At 34.0% G+C, this 15,490-nt stretch overlaps 1 protein-coding gene across 1 annotated transcript in view; it reads left to right on the forward strand.

The window, feature by feature from the left end:
- UHRF1BP1L (UHRF1 binding protein 1 like) overlaps window positions 1–15,490 on the forward strand; it is a 61,205-nt gene that overhangs the window by 15,687 nt on the left and 30,028 nt on the right. The window contains exons 2-9 of the mRNA XM_033010178.2: window positions 1,935–2,097; window positions 3,213–3,251; window positions 6,398–6,489; window positions 7,992–8,181; window positions 10,455–10,595; window positions 11,136–11,306; window positions 12,600–12,780; window positions 14,161–14,244. Coding sequence (XP_032866069.2) covers window positions 1,935–2,097; window positions 3,213–3,251; window positions 6,398–6,489; window positions 7,992–8,181; window positions 10,455–10,595; window positions 11,136–11,306; window positions 12,600–12,780; window positions 14,161–14,244 — 1,061 coding nt within the window. The remainder of the gene's footprint in view (window positions 1–1,934; window positions 2,098–3,212; window positions 3,252–6,397; window positions 6,490–7,991; window positions 8,182–10,454; window positions 10,596–11,135; window positions 11,307–12,599; window positions 12,781–14,160; window positions 14,245–15,490) is intronic.

The following is a 15,490-nucleotide window of genomic DNA, read 5'->3' on the forward strand; positions in this document are numbered from 1 at the left end:
TTTAAGGAATTTGAATTAGCTGAGTCAGATGAGACTTGTCAATATGTTTTCTGAGATAGGAGACTATATTTTGCAGTTACTGATGGCATGTTTTACTGAGGCAGGTTATTCAGCTCTTCTCATTACTCCTTCTTTTTGAACAAAGAAGGGTAACCAGAATATTAAATAATTTTAGGTCCTTTATTCCCCTCATAATGTTTCTAAATGGAGCATTTAGAAGTACATTAGTTGTCAAGGAAATATATTTGTTAGTATCCTTTTCTTAATATATTTTTAGTACTGAAACTATTAAAATACATTATTCACAAATCAAAGCCCATTCCTTCTGGATAATTTATGCCTTGTAAGTAATACAGAGATAACTGCAACACTTCTATCATAAGAAACATGTCTAGTATTATTTGCAAATACATCCTGAATATTTTCAGAGTTGGTATAGTAAAAGAAAACTAAAAATTTAACTGAACTTTTCTGAACAGGCTTCTTCCCCTGTGTACCTCCACCCCCTAGATGTCTTGATCTTTGGAGTTCCTCTTTATGATTAAACTGACAGGTGATGAAACTTTGTAAGTTTATAACGTCTGGCTGAATGATTCATAGGAGTGGTAAAATGGATGTTTGCATTTTGTCAGGCTGGGTGAATGCATTTCCCAAGCTTGCCATCGCAAGAATGCAGTAAAGCAGTTGGACTGAGGAAAATGCCATGTTTCAAGCCACCCTTGGAAACTGTTGTGAGGAAAAGCTTGACAGCCTTCATCACCTTCTTCCACCATCTCCTCCAGAGTATCAGACTTAATAAGGGCTTTGTAGTTTGGTTAGAAATTGGTCTCTTAAATGGGAAGGAAATGTCGCATTTGCATCTCCTGGGGTGTTGCTTCAGAGTGACGTTCCACCGTTGTGGACAGACAAACCCCTTTGCTCTCTGCACAGTATCAGCACGGGGAGATTTTAGTGGGAAAAGTCACAAGCATAATGCAAATGAGTATTTTCTACTACCTAATCTTGTAAAATTAGACCCAAGTCATGAGCAGAAACAATTTTCCATGACAGAATGCAAGTGAGGTTAAATATAGTCATTTCTTTAGCTTGTGGTAGATACAGTGTTACAGCGGTTGATTTGAGGATAGAGTATTCATGATTTTTGTCATGTTACTTCGCAAGGACATGAACCACTCAATGCATTCACATAAATTGTTCTATTGTATCAGCAAATCATAGTGCTTTTGAAGAATAATGAGATTTATTGCATATGTAGTCTTTCAAATAGTTACATTTTTTAGCCCTTGTATATCAGACTGACCTTTCAAATTTTCATCCAATATTTTATATACACCATACTGCTACCTGTATGTAAATATGTGTGTTTGTGTATTTCTAATCTACTTTATTGAATTCTATGATTAAACCTAATGGATATTGTAAAGAAAACTTTTCAAGATTTTAACTGTAAATATATATATAGGTAGGTACTATTTGTAAGGAATAGCTTTCTGTTACTTATCCTGAGTAAATTATAAGCCATTCTGGCTTGGTCTAAGAATGACAGTACAAGTTGTAGATGTTTTGGATTTTTCTTTTCTCTCCTTTTGGAAAACTAAATAGTGAAAGAGAGTCACTTCTACCTTATACAGTTAAAAATAAATATTTAAATACTTTGAATCAAGGACTTGTTATTCTGGATGATTGATAAATTGGAATATCCTTCATAATGTAATTTTGTTTATGTATTTGTAAATGGAGTTAATGAGATGCAAAAATTTAGAGGGGCAAAGCAATTCCATGGTACCATTTCTTTTCAGGGTGAAATTGTACCGAAGAATTTAAGTGGCTTCCTCACCCCCAGACCCATTGCTGTAACTTAAATTGTCAGCTATATGTGGGACAGCTTGTGATTGCATTATATGCATTTACTTACAGTGCATATTTGTTTTTAGGTTCACCAAAAATCTGTCACCTGACAAGATCAACCTGAGCACATTAAAGGGGGAGGGTCAGCTGACCAATTTAGAGCTGGATCAAGAGGTACTTCAGAACATGCTAGATCTTCCAACATGGCTTGCTATAAACAAGGTCTTTTGCAATAAAGCATCCATTAGGGTGAGTATTTTATTGTGCTGGAATGGTAATTAGACAAATCTTTTTTTCCTCTGTAAACTTTCAAGCAGCTTTGTATTAATAGAAAATGGTGATGAAAGCTTGATAAAAGAGAAAACCAAAGATGTTACTAGCAATAATTTCTTACTAATTTTTGTTTTTTATGTGATGACATGAAATATGTTTGGAAACGATGCAAATAAGCCGTGATTTTTAAATTAGCTTTTTTTCTTTCTGAATAGAATTTGTTCCTGCATGTTCTGAAATAGGGATAGAGATAAAAGCTTGTATTTTCCCATGGTAATTAGTCTACTGTAATTATTACTACCTTTTTTTCATATGCTGTTTCTTCTCTTTACCCCTCTCTTTCTATCACTTTCCCTCTTCTTCCTTTCCTATTTCCAAAAATATCTTTTCAAGGGATTCTGGTTTCTGTGGGAAATGTGGAAACACTAAATCTATGAGACATTGCGTTTTGGTCCTTGAGACTGCTAAAAATTGAGGCAATGTATACTGTCTCTCCTAGATTATGAGAGTGAAAAAATTAAGCCATGGCTTGCTTTTGACAGAAATTATGATCTGGTCAAACTTTGACACCTCTTCAGTCTTTTTTTTTTTGTTTTTGTTTTTTTTTGTTTTGTTTTGTGTTGTTTTGTTTTGTTTTGGTTTTTTTTTCCCCTAATGGGAGACTGTCCTGATTTTTTTGAATGCAGTGAACTTCGTGCTTTGTTGCAGGCATCCAATTACTTGTAGGCCAACACAGCAAATGCGAATGTTCTTTCCTTTTAAAGGAAAGAATGTGGAAGACAGTGTTGCTTTTTCTGATGCTTGACAGCTCAGTATTAGAGAGAGAAATATTCTATTTTGTTCCTGTTTTCTTTTCAGTCATAAGTAGATTTTTGAAGTTCTGTTTTTAACACCTAAAATAAACTTAGGTGTGTTCATAGATATACTATACAGTATTTTCAGATAAAATTGATATTTTTGAAAGTAATATTATTCTGAGTTCAGGAGTTACAAATACAATTTGTATACATAAAACACCTTCTAAACAAATGCGCTCTATTTACTGTATTTTCAGTATTTATTTTGCTTTAGAATAATGTTTTCCCTTGCAGATACCATGGACAAAATTGAAAACACATCCCATCTCTTTGGTGAGTTCTGAGATCAACTCCTAAACATATTCTGTGTAGCAGAATTTATCTCAGATATTTATATAGTTCTGTTGACCTGACTCCAGAAATTACTGAAACGTTAACAGGCCTTTACTAAGTGTCCTCTGGGTAGCAGCAGAGCAAGACAAAATGTCTTAATGTCTTTGTTGGTAGGTTTGTTCTCTTAATCTATGGCTTTGGTTGTTAGGACTGTAATGTTTGACTGTTAGCTAATTTCTGTCAAGTTCTTCAGTCATTACATCATAATTTGAGTTCACCTGAAGGGTTGTTATTTGTCCAACGAACCCTTTTACAAGTTCCTGCCTGTCTTTTGGAGCTATCTTTTTTAAGGCCTTTTGTGTTCTGTATCTGTACTCTACTCAGTGATCTCAGGTACAGCAGGTCTGATATGGGTAATATTTACGGGATTTCTGTAACAGCCTAGGATTCAGCCTGAATATGAATAGTATGTAAAATGTGTAAATAGGACTCAACAGCAATTAGAAGTAATGCTAATTCTTGCATTTGATTAATTTTGTTCTGTATTTTTTCAGTATACTAAGAAATGTGGTAGCACCAGAAGTGATTTGCTTGATGATGGCTAAACTTTCTTAATTGTATTTATTTGGGAATGAATATTCCTTTAACTGTCATGCTTCCCAGTCTTGCAGTAAATTCCTGAATGTGCTTGTAATTCCTTAGTTCTGAATCAGACTTGGGAAGGACATGTTTTAAATACGTGATGCATTTGCTAGTGATCCAGTTGTAATGTGCTGATGTCTGTACTGCTTCTTCCTGACACACGGAGCTTAAAGTGTGGTAATGCTGAGGTGGGATGATTCAACCTCTTGACTGTAAGATGCAACTGCCAAATTAGGAAATCAGTTTAAGAATAATGTGGTTTAAAGATTGCATACTTTGACCTACGGTAACAAGGCCTGATTGTTTGCTTTGCTCCTATTGAAATTACATTAGCAATCTTTGAGACTAAGATAACTTTCAAGGTCCTTTTTTTACATAAAGCTTTCCTTAAACAAGTACACTAAATTGATAACAAAAGTTCACTCATAAATGGTAGCTTTCACACCAGCCTTTTTGACTTCTAAAGGAAGGTGAATTGAATGGCCTAAATGTCCAAATTAAGCCCTTTATTACATCACTGAACTTCCACTATTCTGGTGGGGATATTTTTGCTACTGAGAGTTCAATTAAAATGGAATAGCATCCTCTGTTGGCATAATTTAGGAGGTAACTAGAACTCACTTGTCTAGCCAAAGGTACTTTCATTGAGCTAAGTAGCCCTTTGTGAAAATCTGTCTGTTAACATAGAGGCAAATAGTAAGTTATCTTTTCTCATAATCAAATTCTGTTTCTATACAATAAACAATATCATTTGAGGGGCGCTGTTCAGCTGTTTTTCCTCTATAAAAGTACAGTAGTTGCCAGGGAGAATAGTGATACCTACATCCAGGTGTTCTTCATTAGCTCCTGTTTATATTATGCAAACTTTTTAAATCACTGCCCTACTGTTCTTTGCACCAGTCATGTAGTGAAGTAAGTTGTTCCCAAGGTCTCAATTTAAGAAACTTTAAAATTATGGTCAAACATCCAAAAATGCATGGATAACCAGGAAAAATCTTAGCTTTCCCTTGCCTCTCACCATCCTCAAACTAAGGGATTGTTTTTTTTTTTTTTTGTCATTGTTTCCTCTGTTGTTATTTTGCAAGGCAAGTTATTCATTGAGACAGCTGAGAAAATAATTCTAAAATGTCCAAATTTACTGTTAACAGCTAATGCTTCCCTTTAAGCAACAAAATATAGTGAAGTATAAATAAATCCAGAATAGAGAGTTCATTAATTTTTAGGTAGTAGTCAAGACATTTAATGGGTAAGAGAACCACAGAAGAATGTTTGTGGAGCAAGTGGATTATGAAGACAGGCACAGCTAACACAATATGATAATAAAGTCCACTAGGTAGGGCAAGTTGAATCATGAAAAATCTAAACTTGAGAACAACTTTTAGTGTGGATTGACTGACCTAAGAGAGGGTAAATAGAGGAATTCAGAAAGGGTGGTATATACCCAGAACTAGACAGGGAAGTAATATTAGCTGTTGTGTTTTGAATGAGCTTCCAGTGGGACAAGATTTCAGAACTGTAAGCCTTAAATTAAGAGCCTTCCCAGTATGTATGATAAATTTCAGTCACAAACATTGTAATGTAAGTTAGGAGATTCTTGGATTTATTCAGTTGCTGGGAATAAGGTTTTACATTTATTTTGTTCCCATTATGTTCACCTCCCTGTTAGTATTCATTATTTATAATGTGTGTTATGATTCTGCTATTTAAATACAGCTTTCAATTAAAATAAGGTTTAGGTGTCTCATTCCCTTAATTCCCAGATTCTTTTGTAAGGGTCCCACCCCAAGTGCAAATAATACAATGAATAGCATACAATTTTATTATGATGTGTTGCAAATTATACTAGAATATTTCTTCTTAGAAATCACCTGTTTTACTAGGTCTACTGAAGATTCATATACACACACACAGAGTATATACACACCCATATGTTTGTTTATAATATATATGCAGGTTTTGTTTTAAGGATGCAGCGGAAAACTCCATCTACTGTCATGAATTCTAGTGGACTAGTTTCAAGTATTTCTCATCAAAATTTTCTGAACTTATCAAACCATTTAGAAAACTCAGGAGGTATTACATATTTCACTGAAAGAATAACCCCATAGGAAGAAAACCCAGATGAGTACTCATGAAGTCATGGGGTATTTCAAACTGCAGTTTTTGAAAATGTGTGTAATGGGTAAATAATACTCAGGGATCAAGAATTCTGTAATCCAGTATTTGATTGGGAAGGTCTGTTAGAATTCACAACATTTTAGAATTTATATGTATTTATATTAAAAAACAATTATATAAAAAATATATATGGATTTATATTAAAAAAAAGATAATTCTTGTATGTTACAAAAGTTTATGGGAAAATTGACATGGTAAGAAATGTTTTATGTGTATTTCAGAAAAAGTTCTCAAGTTACTTTGTTTTTTTTTTATTCTTCATATGTCATCTATTTACTTGGTTACCTCTTAGGTCTCCAATTTTCTGTTTTGTTTTGTTTTTCAAGTCCTTGGATAAAGTTGTAATGGAAATGAGCACATGTGAAGAGCCACGTGCCCCTAATGGACCATCTCCTATAGCAACTGCATCTGGACAGAGGTCAGTCATGATACTTACATGTAATTGATCCAAAACAGTTTAAATTACTTGTTTTGAATTACTATAAACCAGTTAGATTCCCTGTGAAATTCCAGAGCATGTGGGGTTGCAGCTTGCCATTTCCATCTCTCAGAAATTTTATTTTATTACTTGTGGGTGGAGTTACATATGTATAGTAATAAGGGAATTGTCCAGACCCAAGCCTGGAAAGAACATCTCAACTATATATGGAGCTTCCTAGGTATGTTTCATATGGGTGCAACTACTGCATAAAAAATTTACAGAGTTTAATTGATACTAAGCTTTTTGAAAAGTAAAGATACCTTGCTTTCAACCTGTTTGGAAAATATATATAATGTTGGAATGTGTTTTTTAAAAGTTTTTTTTTCCTTTGTCCTAAAAAAACAGTATTAAGGGCTATTTGTTAGTGTGGTATTTTAAAGTTCTATTTCCTTTATTGTATTATCCAAATCTTACTGAAAGATTTCATGCACGCTGTATAGCCCAAAAGTCAAGTAATTTGGTGAGACAATATAGCATTACATTAGTGATTTGCACCCCGTCAGCCATTTCCTTTTTATGGACCCAAAACATTTTTGAGTGGGCATAGGGACCCATATACAGAGAAACACATTTGATGATACAGTTGCTTTTCTTACGTTAACTTTTGTGCAATATATAGAAGTCTTTCATGGGCCTTTGCATCTCCTTGGGTACAGCTTGAAAATCATTGCCATAGAGATTCTGTGTAGGATGAAAGTTATAAAAAGGAAAAGGAATGACAAATGACATAAACTGTACTTTTAAAACAAGCCAGAAAAAAAAAAAGGCAAAAAATTTTAGATGTTAAAAGAATAATTAAATTACGATTTTCCATTCACTAATCTAAAACATTCAGAAGGCATAAGATTTTTATTAAAAAATTAATTGCAACTGCTTTTTTAAATACTGGAATGCATGTTGACTTGGTGTAGAATTGTAACCACCACTTAGGATACTCTTCTTTTATAGAATGAAACAAAGCAAATATTTTATACTATTTTACATGTTTTAATGGGTAGAATATCTTATCTTATAGGGATAAGTACTAAACAGATTGGAATTGTCAAATAATTAATTTGACATGAATTACTCCTTAGGTATACAAAAAGAAGAGTAGGATTTCTATGTAATCCTGTAGACTGTTATTGTTATGTACACTATATATTATTTATACATATGTATAAAATATTTATCATGGAAAAATTGCTTTAATTGTTATACTTCATGGAGATTGATCTTGATCCAAAATATGTTCTGTAATGACTATTTTGAGATTAGGATCATAGGGTGGAAATTGTTGTAAACTAGATCAAGTATATTTAACAAAAATTCAAAACAGAAGAATACATTAGGAACTTATTTTATGGCTTGTTTCATGTTGTATTTCAGCTGTTTAATAAGTTTAATTTTATGCCTTTTCATTACATGTGCATTTAATATGTTGGCATTTCACTTTTTAGTGAATATGGCTTTGCTGAAAAAGTGGTAGAAGGCATTTCGGTGTCTGTGAACTCCATTATAATAAGGATTGGCGCAAAAGCCTTTAATGCTTCATTTGAACTTTCCCAGCTGAGAATATATAGTGTAAATGCAAACTGGGAACATGCTGACCTCAGATTTACCAGAATACAAGAAGCTCAACGTGGAGAGGTAAATAAGATCTTCTGCTAACTTTTTTTCCTTGTTTTTGTGGTAAAGGACGAGGAAGTTGAATTGCAACCTTATACAGTCTAGGAAATGTGCTGTTACTGGGAATGGAGACATTCCATGCTCAGTAATTTTAGCTATCCTCTAGGAACATAAGGATGTAAAAATGATGGATGTGAGTCGGATCAGATGTTATGTCTCTAGCAGTGGCCAAAGTGGATACTTAGAGAAGAACGAAGACCAGGGCAAGCATGTGCACTGTTCTCCAAGCTTATGACCATTTTAAAATGCAAACTAGACCAGACTTGAAGAGTACTGAAAGAAAAAACAATGGTATATTAAATATGCAAGGGTAAGGCATTGTGCTGTTTTTAAAATATTTTTAAAGCTTTAACTGATTATTTATTTGCTTGTGAATTTCTGCCTAATAAGTTTTCAGGGTTTTTTAATGCAGTTTTAACTGAATGTTAATAAAGTTCCTATGCAAAAATTAAATATTTTTATATGTATACAAAAAAGTAATAGCAGTAAAGTGCATGCTTTTCTACTGTCTGGAAGAACTTTAACATGGAAGTCCTAGATTGGTGTATACCATTCTTTTGCTTTTTCCCGTGTAACCAAAGTAAAATGTATACAGGGTGCAAGGTTGATTCTAAATATTGTATAATGTATTGAGAGACTTCTTTTAGCATCCATCTGTCCTTGGATAAATTGATGTTTAAAATTTTACCTGTGTTTGCCCATATAGAGATGATTATTCTGGACAAACAGAGTTTACTCAGAGTCACGGAGTCTGGTAGTTGCTTTATATGTAGGGAAAGAAACCCCAAGAGAATGTTAGTTAAAAATATCACAAAAATAGTAAGTTGAAAACTATTTTGCTGACAGTTTGTCTTTCCTGTAGTTTATCTGTATGGTAATGCTCATGTGCTAATGAGGTCTAAAGAAGAATTGAAGCTTGATTAGATGGAATTTTCTATCACCACATTTTTTTTAGTTTGTGCTCTTTAGGAAGAGTTTTATTCTGAAAAGACACCCCATACACAAAAGAGCTTTCCTTGAAGAGTGTTCCTTTTAGTGCAATGAAATCTGGAAACGCAGATTTCTAGAAACTAGTGAATGATTTGTTAGCAGTAAATTGCATGAAAAGATAAAAAACCAAAACCGACGCTGTACTATAAAGACAGCTTGTGCTAAACTGCATTTTAAGGGAATAAGCTTTTAACTTTGCACTGTACCTACACGCTTAATGTAATAAGGAATCTCCTTAGAATTTTTTTTAGAAGTTTACATTCATGCTGAATGTTCTGGATGAGGAGGGTAGGTACTCTGCTTTTTTGCAAATAGTATTTTTCAGGCTACTTTGCACTGTGCCTTTCCATCTTGCTCACTTCATTGTGCATGCCTCCTTCCCAAATACCCTGGATATGTTTTACTTAAGTCTCTGCTTATATTCGCAGACTGTAGGCTGTATAGTTTTCAAATTGATAAGAAGAGAATGACAGCTGAAAAATAAGACACATACCAGACAAACTCCTCTTTCTCCCACTTACCCCATAGCTGATCTTTTTTCTTCATAGAGTAATGTAGGAAGGAGTTTTAGGGAAACTATAATTAATATTTTTTTCTCTTGATTTCCTGTTCATTTGAGGTTCTCCATGATGTTGCTGCTGGACAATCACTCATCTTCCCATATTTGATTTTTCAGTATCCAGCTGTACTTGCTATTCTTTTATCATTATTCTAACATTTGCTTGCTGTGTCTTCTGGAAATCCATGTAATGGATTCAAAGCTTGTGGGGTCTGTATAGCATACAGTGTGTCCAGTGTTTAACTTTTAATTGAAATAAAACACTTAAAAACCCTTTCCCATCCTGTAGTTTTGCTCCCCTGCCCCCTCCCCTTTACTGTATGCTGGGGTTTAGTATTTTGAAACTAAACTACAGTGTCTTTTTTTCCTCTACCAAAAGCAACCTAGTACACTATAATTGTGACGTTTTATTTTCTTCTGAATATTTTAAATGCTGCTTGTTACCTTTGCCTGCTTGGAACTAGCTTAATATTTCTGTCACATTCTGGAGGTAGAGAGAAGGATCAGGGCTTTACTTCCTGACACCTGTAAGTGACTTGTGTTTCTTCTGTTCATATGGCTCTGCATGAGGGATACGTGTGAGTATGTGTGTATATATGTGCAGATATATACATGCACACACTTATGCACAAATAAACTGTCATATTGCATGAAGATGTTTTTCTGTTTTTCTCTCTCTTTAAAGGTTTTGACATTTAAAGAAATCAACTGGCAGATGATCAGAATAGAAGCAGATGCAATCCAGAGCTCTAAACATGAAATCATGAGTGCTCCAGTTCGACTGATTACTAACCAATCAAAAATTAGGGTCACGCTTAAAAGAAGGGTAAACATGAAAAGTTTGAAATCTTCTATTATTTTATGAATTAATTTTTAACTCGTGCTCTTAATGCATACAGGCATATAGTAAAAGTTTTAAATTTAGTCTGTATAAAATGTGGAATTCCCGAAACTAAATTTTTAATAACATTTAGTTGGTAAGACTGTAGAGTTTACAATAAATATTGCAGGCAGAATTTGAAGATTAAGATCTTGCACTGGTCCTACTAATGAAATCTTTTGATCTGCAGAGCTTTATGATGATACATGTTGTCTTACCTCTCTAGATTCAGGCAATATTTACATTACTTACATTTAGGGAAATGCATTAGTTTAATATCTACTGCATGCCAAACAAATAACAAGTGAGGCATAAATATACTATATCTTAGATACTTTTTAGTTAATGAGAAGAATACGATTTACAATAAAAAAGTTATTTATATGGAAGCAATTTGGGAAGTGTGGTTTTGCATTCAACTTTTTTTTTTTTTTTTTTCTTGTATTTGGTGGACCCATTTGACTTGTTTAAATTTTTATTCTGTAGTTAAAGGATTGTAATGTAGTGGCATCAAAACTGGTTCTGATTCTGGATGATTTGCTATGGGTTTTGACCGATTCCCAGTTGAAAGCCATGGTGCAGTATGCCAAATCTCTTAGTGAAGCCATAGAGAGATCAACAGAACAGAGGAAAAGCTTGGCTTCTGAAACAGCACAGGTATGAAAATTGATTGTCGTACTATATCAAGTGTTCTGAAATATGACACAGTGTGGTTAGCTGTGTTAATTTGTTGTAGCAAATGCTCAGTTGCACATTTTCATTCAGCTGTATGTCTTAAATTACACTGGGAATGAATCACATATAGTATAAAATAAACTTTAGTTTACAACATTTTGTGTATTGATGTTAATTTCAGGAAAAAAAAGTTACATTTCTTTATCCATGTACAGAGTATTTAGACTTCTGTATTTACTTAGCAGTTGCTTACTCAATTTGCTCTCCAAATATTTTCTGGTTATGAATTAAAAAACCCCAGACGCACTAAAGTAACCTTAATGTGTGGGTAGATATGCTAACTATAATGAGTCAAAGTGCTTGTCCAATTTGTGTTCATGCTGCTGAAAAATTAGTTTTTAGTAAGAGCTTTCCTTCACAGCTCTCTTGTTAGAATATATAGTGAAAAATAATTCTACTTTTAACTTACTTCTGCTGGCATAGATGCGATATTGATGCTGTGTGTAAGATAGTCTTGGTCACCTTTCAGTGCATACAGCAGGCTCGACCAGCTTGGCTTTGTGAGTGTTGGAGGGATGGAACCTCTTCTTGTCTGTGAAAAAGCCACACAAATACACTGATAAAAGATGGTCCTATAAAAATAAAACATAATTTATTACTAAGACTAATTGAGTAAAGTCATCTGTATAGAATCTCATTGCAATAAAGCTAGTGTACTGTAATGGAGAGTTCAGTTCTTGTGGTGGTCCTGATGACTTATGGTGTGATCTGATGGTTTAGGTACGGCCAGCTAGTGGTTAGCTGTTACTGACCAGGGAGGTCCTGATTCTTCAATTCCATATACTTGAATCTCACCAATGCCCTGATACTGGTACCAGCTCACATGTGACCCTATTGTGATGTAGTTTGGGGAACTGAACTAGCAGAAATGAGCCCAACAAAAAAATGATAGTTTTCTGCTAGTTTAGTTCCCTGAACACCTTGCAGCAAAAGATAGAAAAATACCAGTGCTGGAAGTGACAGGACTGTAAGGAAGTGTGGGGGAAGGGGAGAATAGGGCATGCATTGGCATTGCCTCTTTGTGACACCTAGCCATTTGCTCAATTTAGCTTAATTCTAAAACAGCACACTTAAATCTCAGTAGTGATCCAAGGTGAATGCATATGGTGCAGATTTTTCCTTATTTCGAAGGTCTATTTTGAGTAAGTAAAAGAGTACTTATGCTTGAAAAGAAAGATGAAATTTATAAATTGATATGACTAAATATTTTTTCAGAGCTCTGCCCCTGCACCCAGTTCTCAGCAGGTGAAAGAGCACCAGACAACAGCAACACCTGATCAAAACGATGCAATAGTAAAATTGTTTAATGATTATGATGTTAAGGAAACGTCTCATCACTTAGTAATTTCCCATTTGGATCTACATATATGTGATGATATCCATTCTAAAGAAAAAGGTAACTTTTTTAAAGTAACATACAGGTGAACCCTAATCATCTTTGTATTCCTCAATGTCTTCTAATAATGTTAATTGAGATTATTTCTTTATTTTATAGGATGATTCAGAATTGTCCTCAGTATCTGTAGATACATTTAAAATTAGCTAGATGTCTCTATCAGGACAACATTTCATTATTAAATGTAGTTATTTTAGAATAAATGCAATGAAATCTGCTGAGTGCTAGTAGCTTCAATGCTTTTCCTGTCTTCTAGAAGCTGATTCTGTCCAGTCTGATTGTTACTGCTGTTTTTTTCTTTTGTATTATAAGTTAACTGGGTTATGAAGAATGCAGTGGCAACATTACTGTGGCTTTAAAGGGTCACTATACAATCTGCTTCTGTAAATCACTTATAAAATGTAATCTGATTAAAGAGCAGACCTCTGTGTTACTGATTTAGACAATTGGGTATGCTCTGCAGCACATAGAATGGAACAAATGTTCTGTGGCTTTATAATTTTACATGTAATACTTTTAGCTTTTTTTTTTTTTTTTTAAATGAAAGGCTATTGCATGTAGCCATATTAAGAATCAGAAAAAAATTATATTTTTCATGTTTTTTAAAAGTGATTGGTAGAGAGTGGCATATCGGTATATGTCCAAGGAACTGGCTAGTCACTGAAAAAATTTATGGGGGCATACAAGGTCTGCTGAAGAAAAGAGTCTGAAAAACTTATGCTTTAGTGAATATGTTTCCTTGGTTAGGGAAGACGCTTGCAGAGCAGCAGAGCATAAGGCTCATTGGCTAGAGACGTATTTCCTTACATGCAGTGTATCTACTGCAGTTGGAATTTGTCATTCTTAGTGAGATCTCTTTATTGGTCCTTTATTTTTGGCCATGAAGTTTAAATTTAGCAGTGGAAAAATCAGAAGAAAGGACTCTCAGAAGATCTCTTCACTGCAACAATATTTGTCAAATAAAATAAACCAAATTACAGTATTCTTGAAGGTAAATGTTTACTTTGAATGATTGATCATAACCATATATTCAGTTTGAACAGTTTTGTTTCTCAAAAACTGCAGTAATACATGTTCAAAGACTTGTCTTTTTAATAGCATTTAAAACAACATGCAGTTTGTTGGTAGTGACCAAGTGCAGAACATGGAGTTCTACAAGCTGATCATTAGAAACCAGTGAAGACTAACTGAATGAAAATTTTGAGGGAAGATGATGAGGTTGTAAGGAGAGCCAGTAAGTAGGAGGAAGAATGAGGTTGTAAGGAGAGCCAGTAAGTAGGAGGAAGAAGTAGTTGTTAAGAGTTTAAAGGAATGCAGCAACATGAGAACTAACATGCTAAATACAATGTCTGCAAAGCTGAGTGTTGTGTTATTTTACAGACTCAAATAGACGTGTTACAGGAGGGGCCATGCAGCTTTCCTTCAGCTATTTAACAGTGGACTATTATCCATTTCACAAAGCAGGTATGAAAGTAAGCATTTTGTGAATTACTTGTAAATCAAACTGTCTTGCTTTTGAATACTAGAAAATTTGTTTGTGTGTGTATATGTATAAGGCTTGGATAATAATGTTCTAAGAATTTGAAATTCACACCTTTTTCCTTCTATATACCGAAGCAAGCAACAAAATCAACCACATGGGAACCAATTTAATTTTTGTGACTGAGCTATTTTAGGCCACTGTTCCTTTTCACTGTTTTATTTGGTCAACAAAATGGTGTTTACACATTTCTGACATGAAAGGAACTGTGTGTTGACAGAGGAAGGCAGTATGGCAGATTGAGAAATCCCTAATTGGATATTTTCAGGAGTCAATCTGCTAGATTTTTTTCCATATAGAAGTCTATTATTTTATGCCCATTTCCAAGTAATGTTTTGGGCTTTTTAATTTTATTTTGCTAAACAAGAATCCCAGTGTGTAGAGGTTCAATTGTTTAGCCTTTTGTTAAGGAATTGTTTTTAAAGATGTGTTAATGATTTCCAAAGAACCATTTCTTAAAAATAATTTTTAGTAATGATATTTTTCAGAAATCTAATAAATTTAGGAGAGACAAAATGTTGTTGAATTTGAAATCAAAGGCAGTCCAATACAGTGGAGGGGCTTTTACTTGATGGTGAAGTTGATTGTGCTGTGTTTTGCTTTTTACTAGCACAGATCTGTCATTTTGGAGTGGTTATCCACATACATTAGAGATGTGAATTAGCCGTAGCTTGCCTCATGTCCTTCTTATCACTCACGGTTGCAGGTGAAATCCTGTAATGTCAATCTATTTAATTCATAAATGGCAAATATAGTTTTTTGTACCTTAAAAGATGTAATTTAGCATAAGTCAAACAAACATACACAGCCACAGAGAAGAATATGCTTAAGAAAAAACACTATTCTTCCTTTCCTCTAGATTGGCCTAATATGGTTTGAAATTTATAATACTGGTTTCTTGTCTCATAAAAGTGTGACCTTAAGTTACAGAGGCTTAACATGTGCCTGTCTTGTGACCCAGCTATGTTTTTTGTTTACTGTCTCTTCTGATTCCTACTATGTCTAAGTGAGGGTCTGATATATCTGTGATTTCTGTAAGCTCGCTTCAGAGAACATGTACAGAACCAGGGAAAGAAACAAATTGTTTCTTTTGGAAGGATTCATGGCCAGATTGAACCATGCACTGCAGGCTCATGGATGGGCATGTTAGAAGCTCACTGAGAACGTTTT

This window comes from Tyto alba, unplaced genomic scaffold, assembly GCF_018691265.1.
Source record: "Tyto alba isolate M040663 unplaced genomic scaffold, T.alba_DEE_v4.0 Super-Scaffold_2, whole genome shotgun sequence".
Lineage (NCBI taxonomy): Eukaryota > Metazoa > Chordata > Aves > Strigiformes > Tytonidae > Tyto > Tyto alba.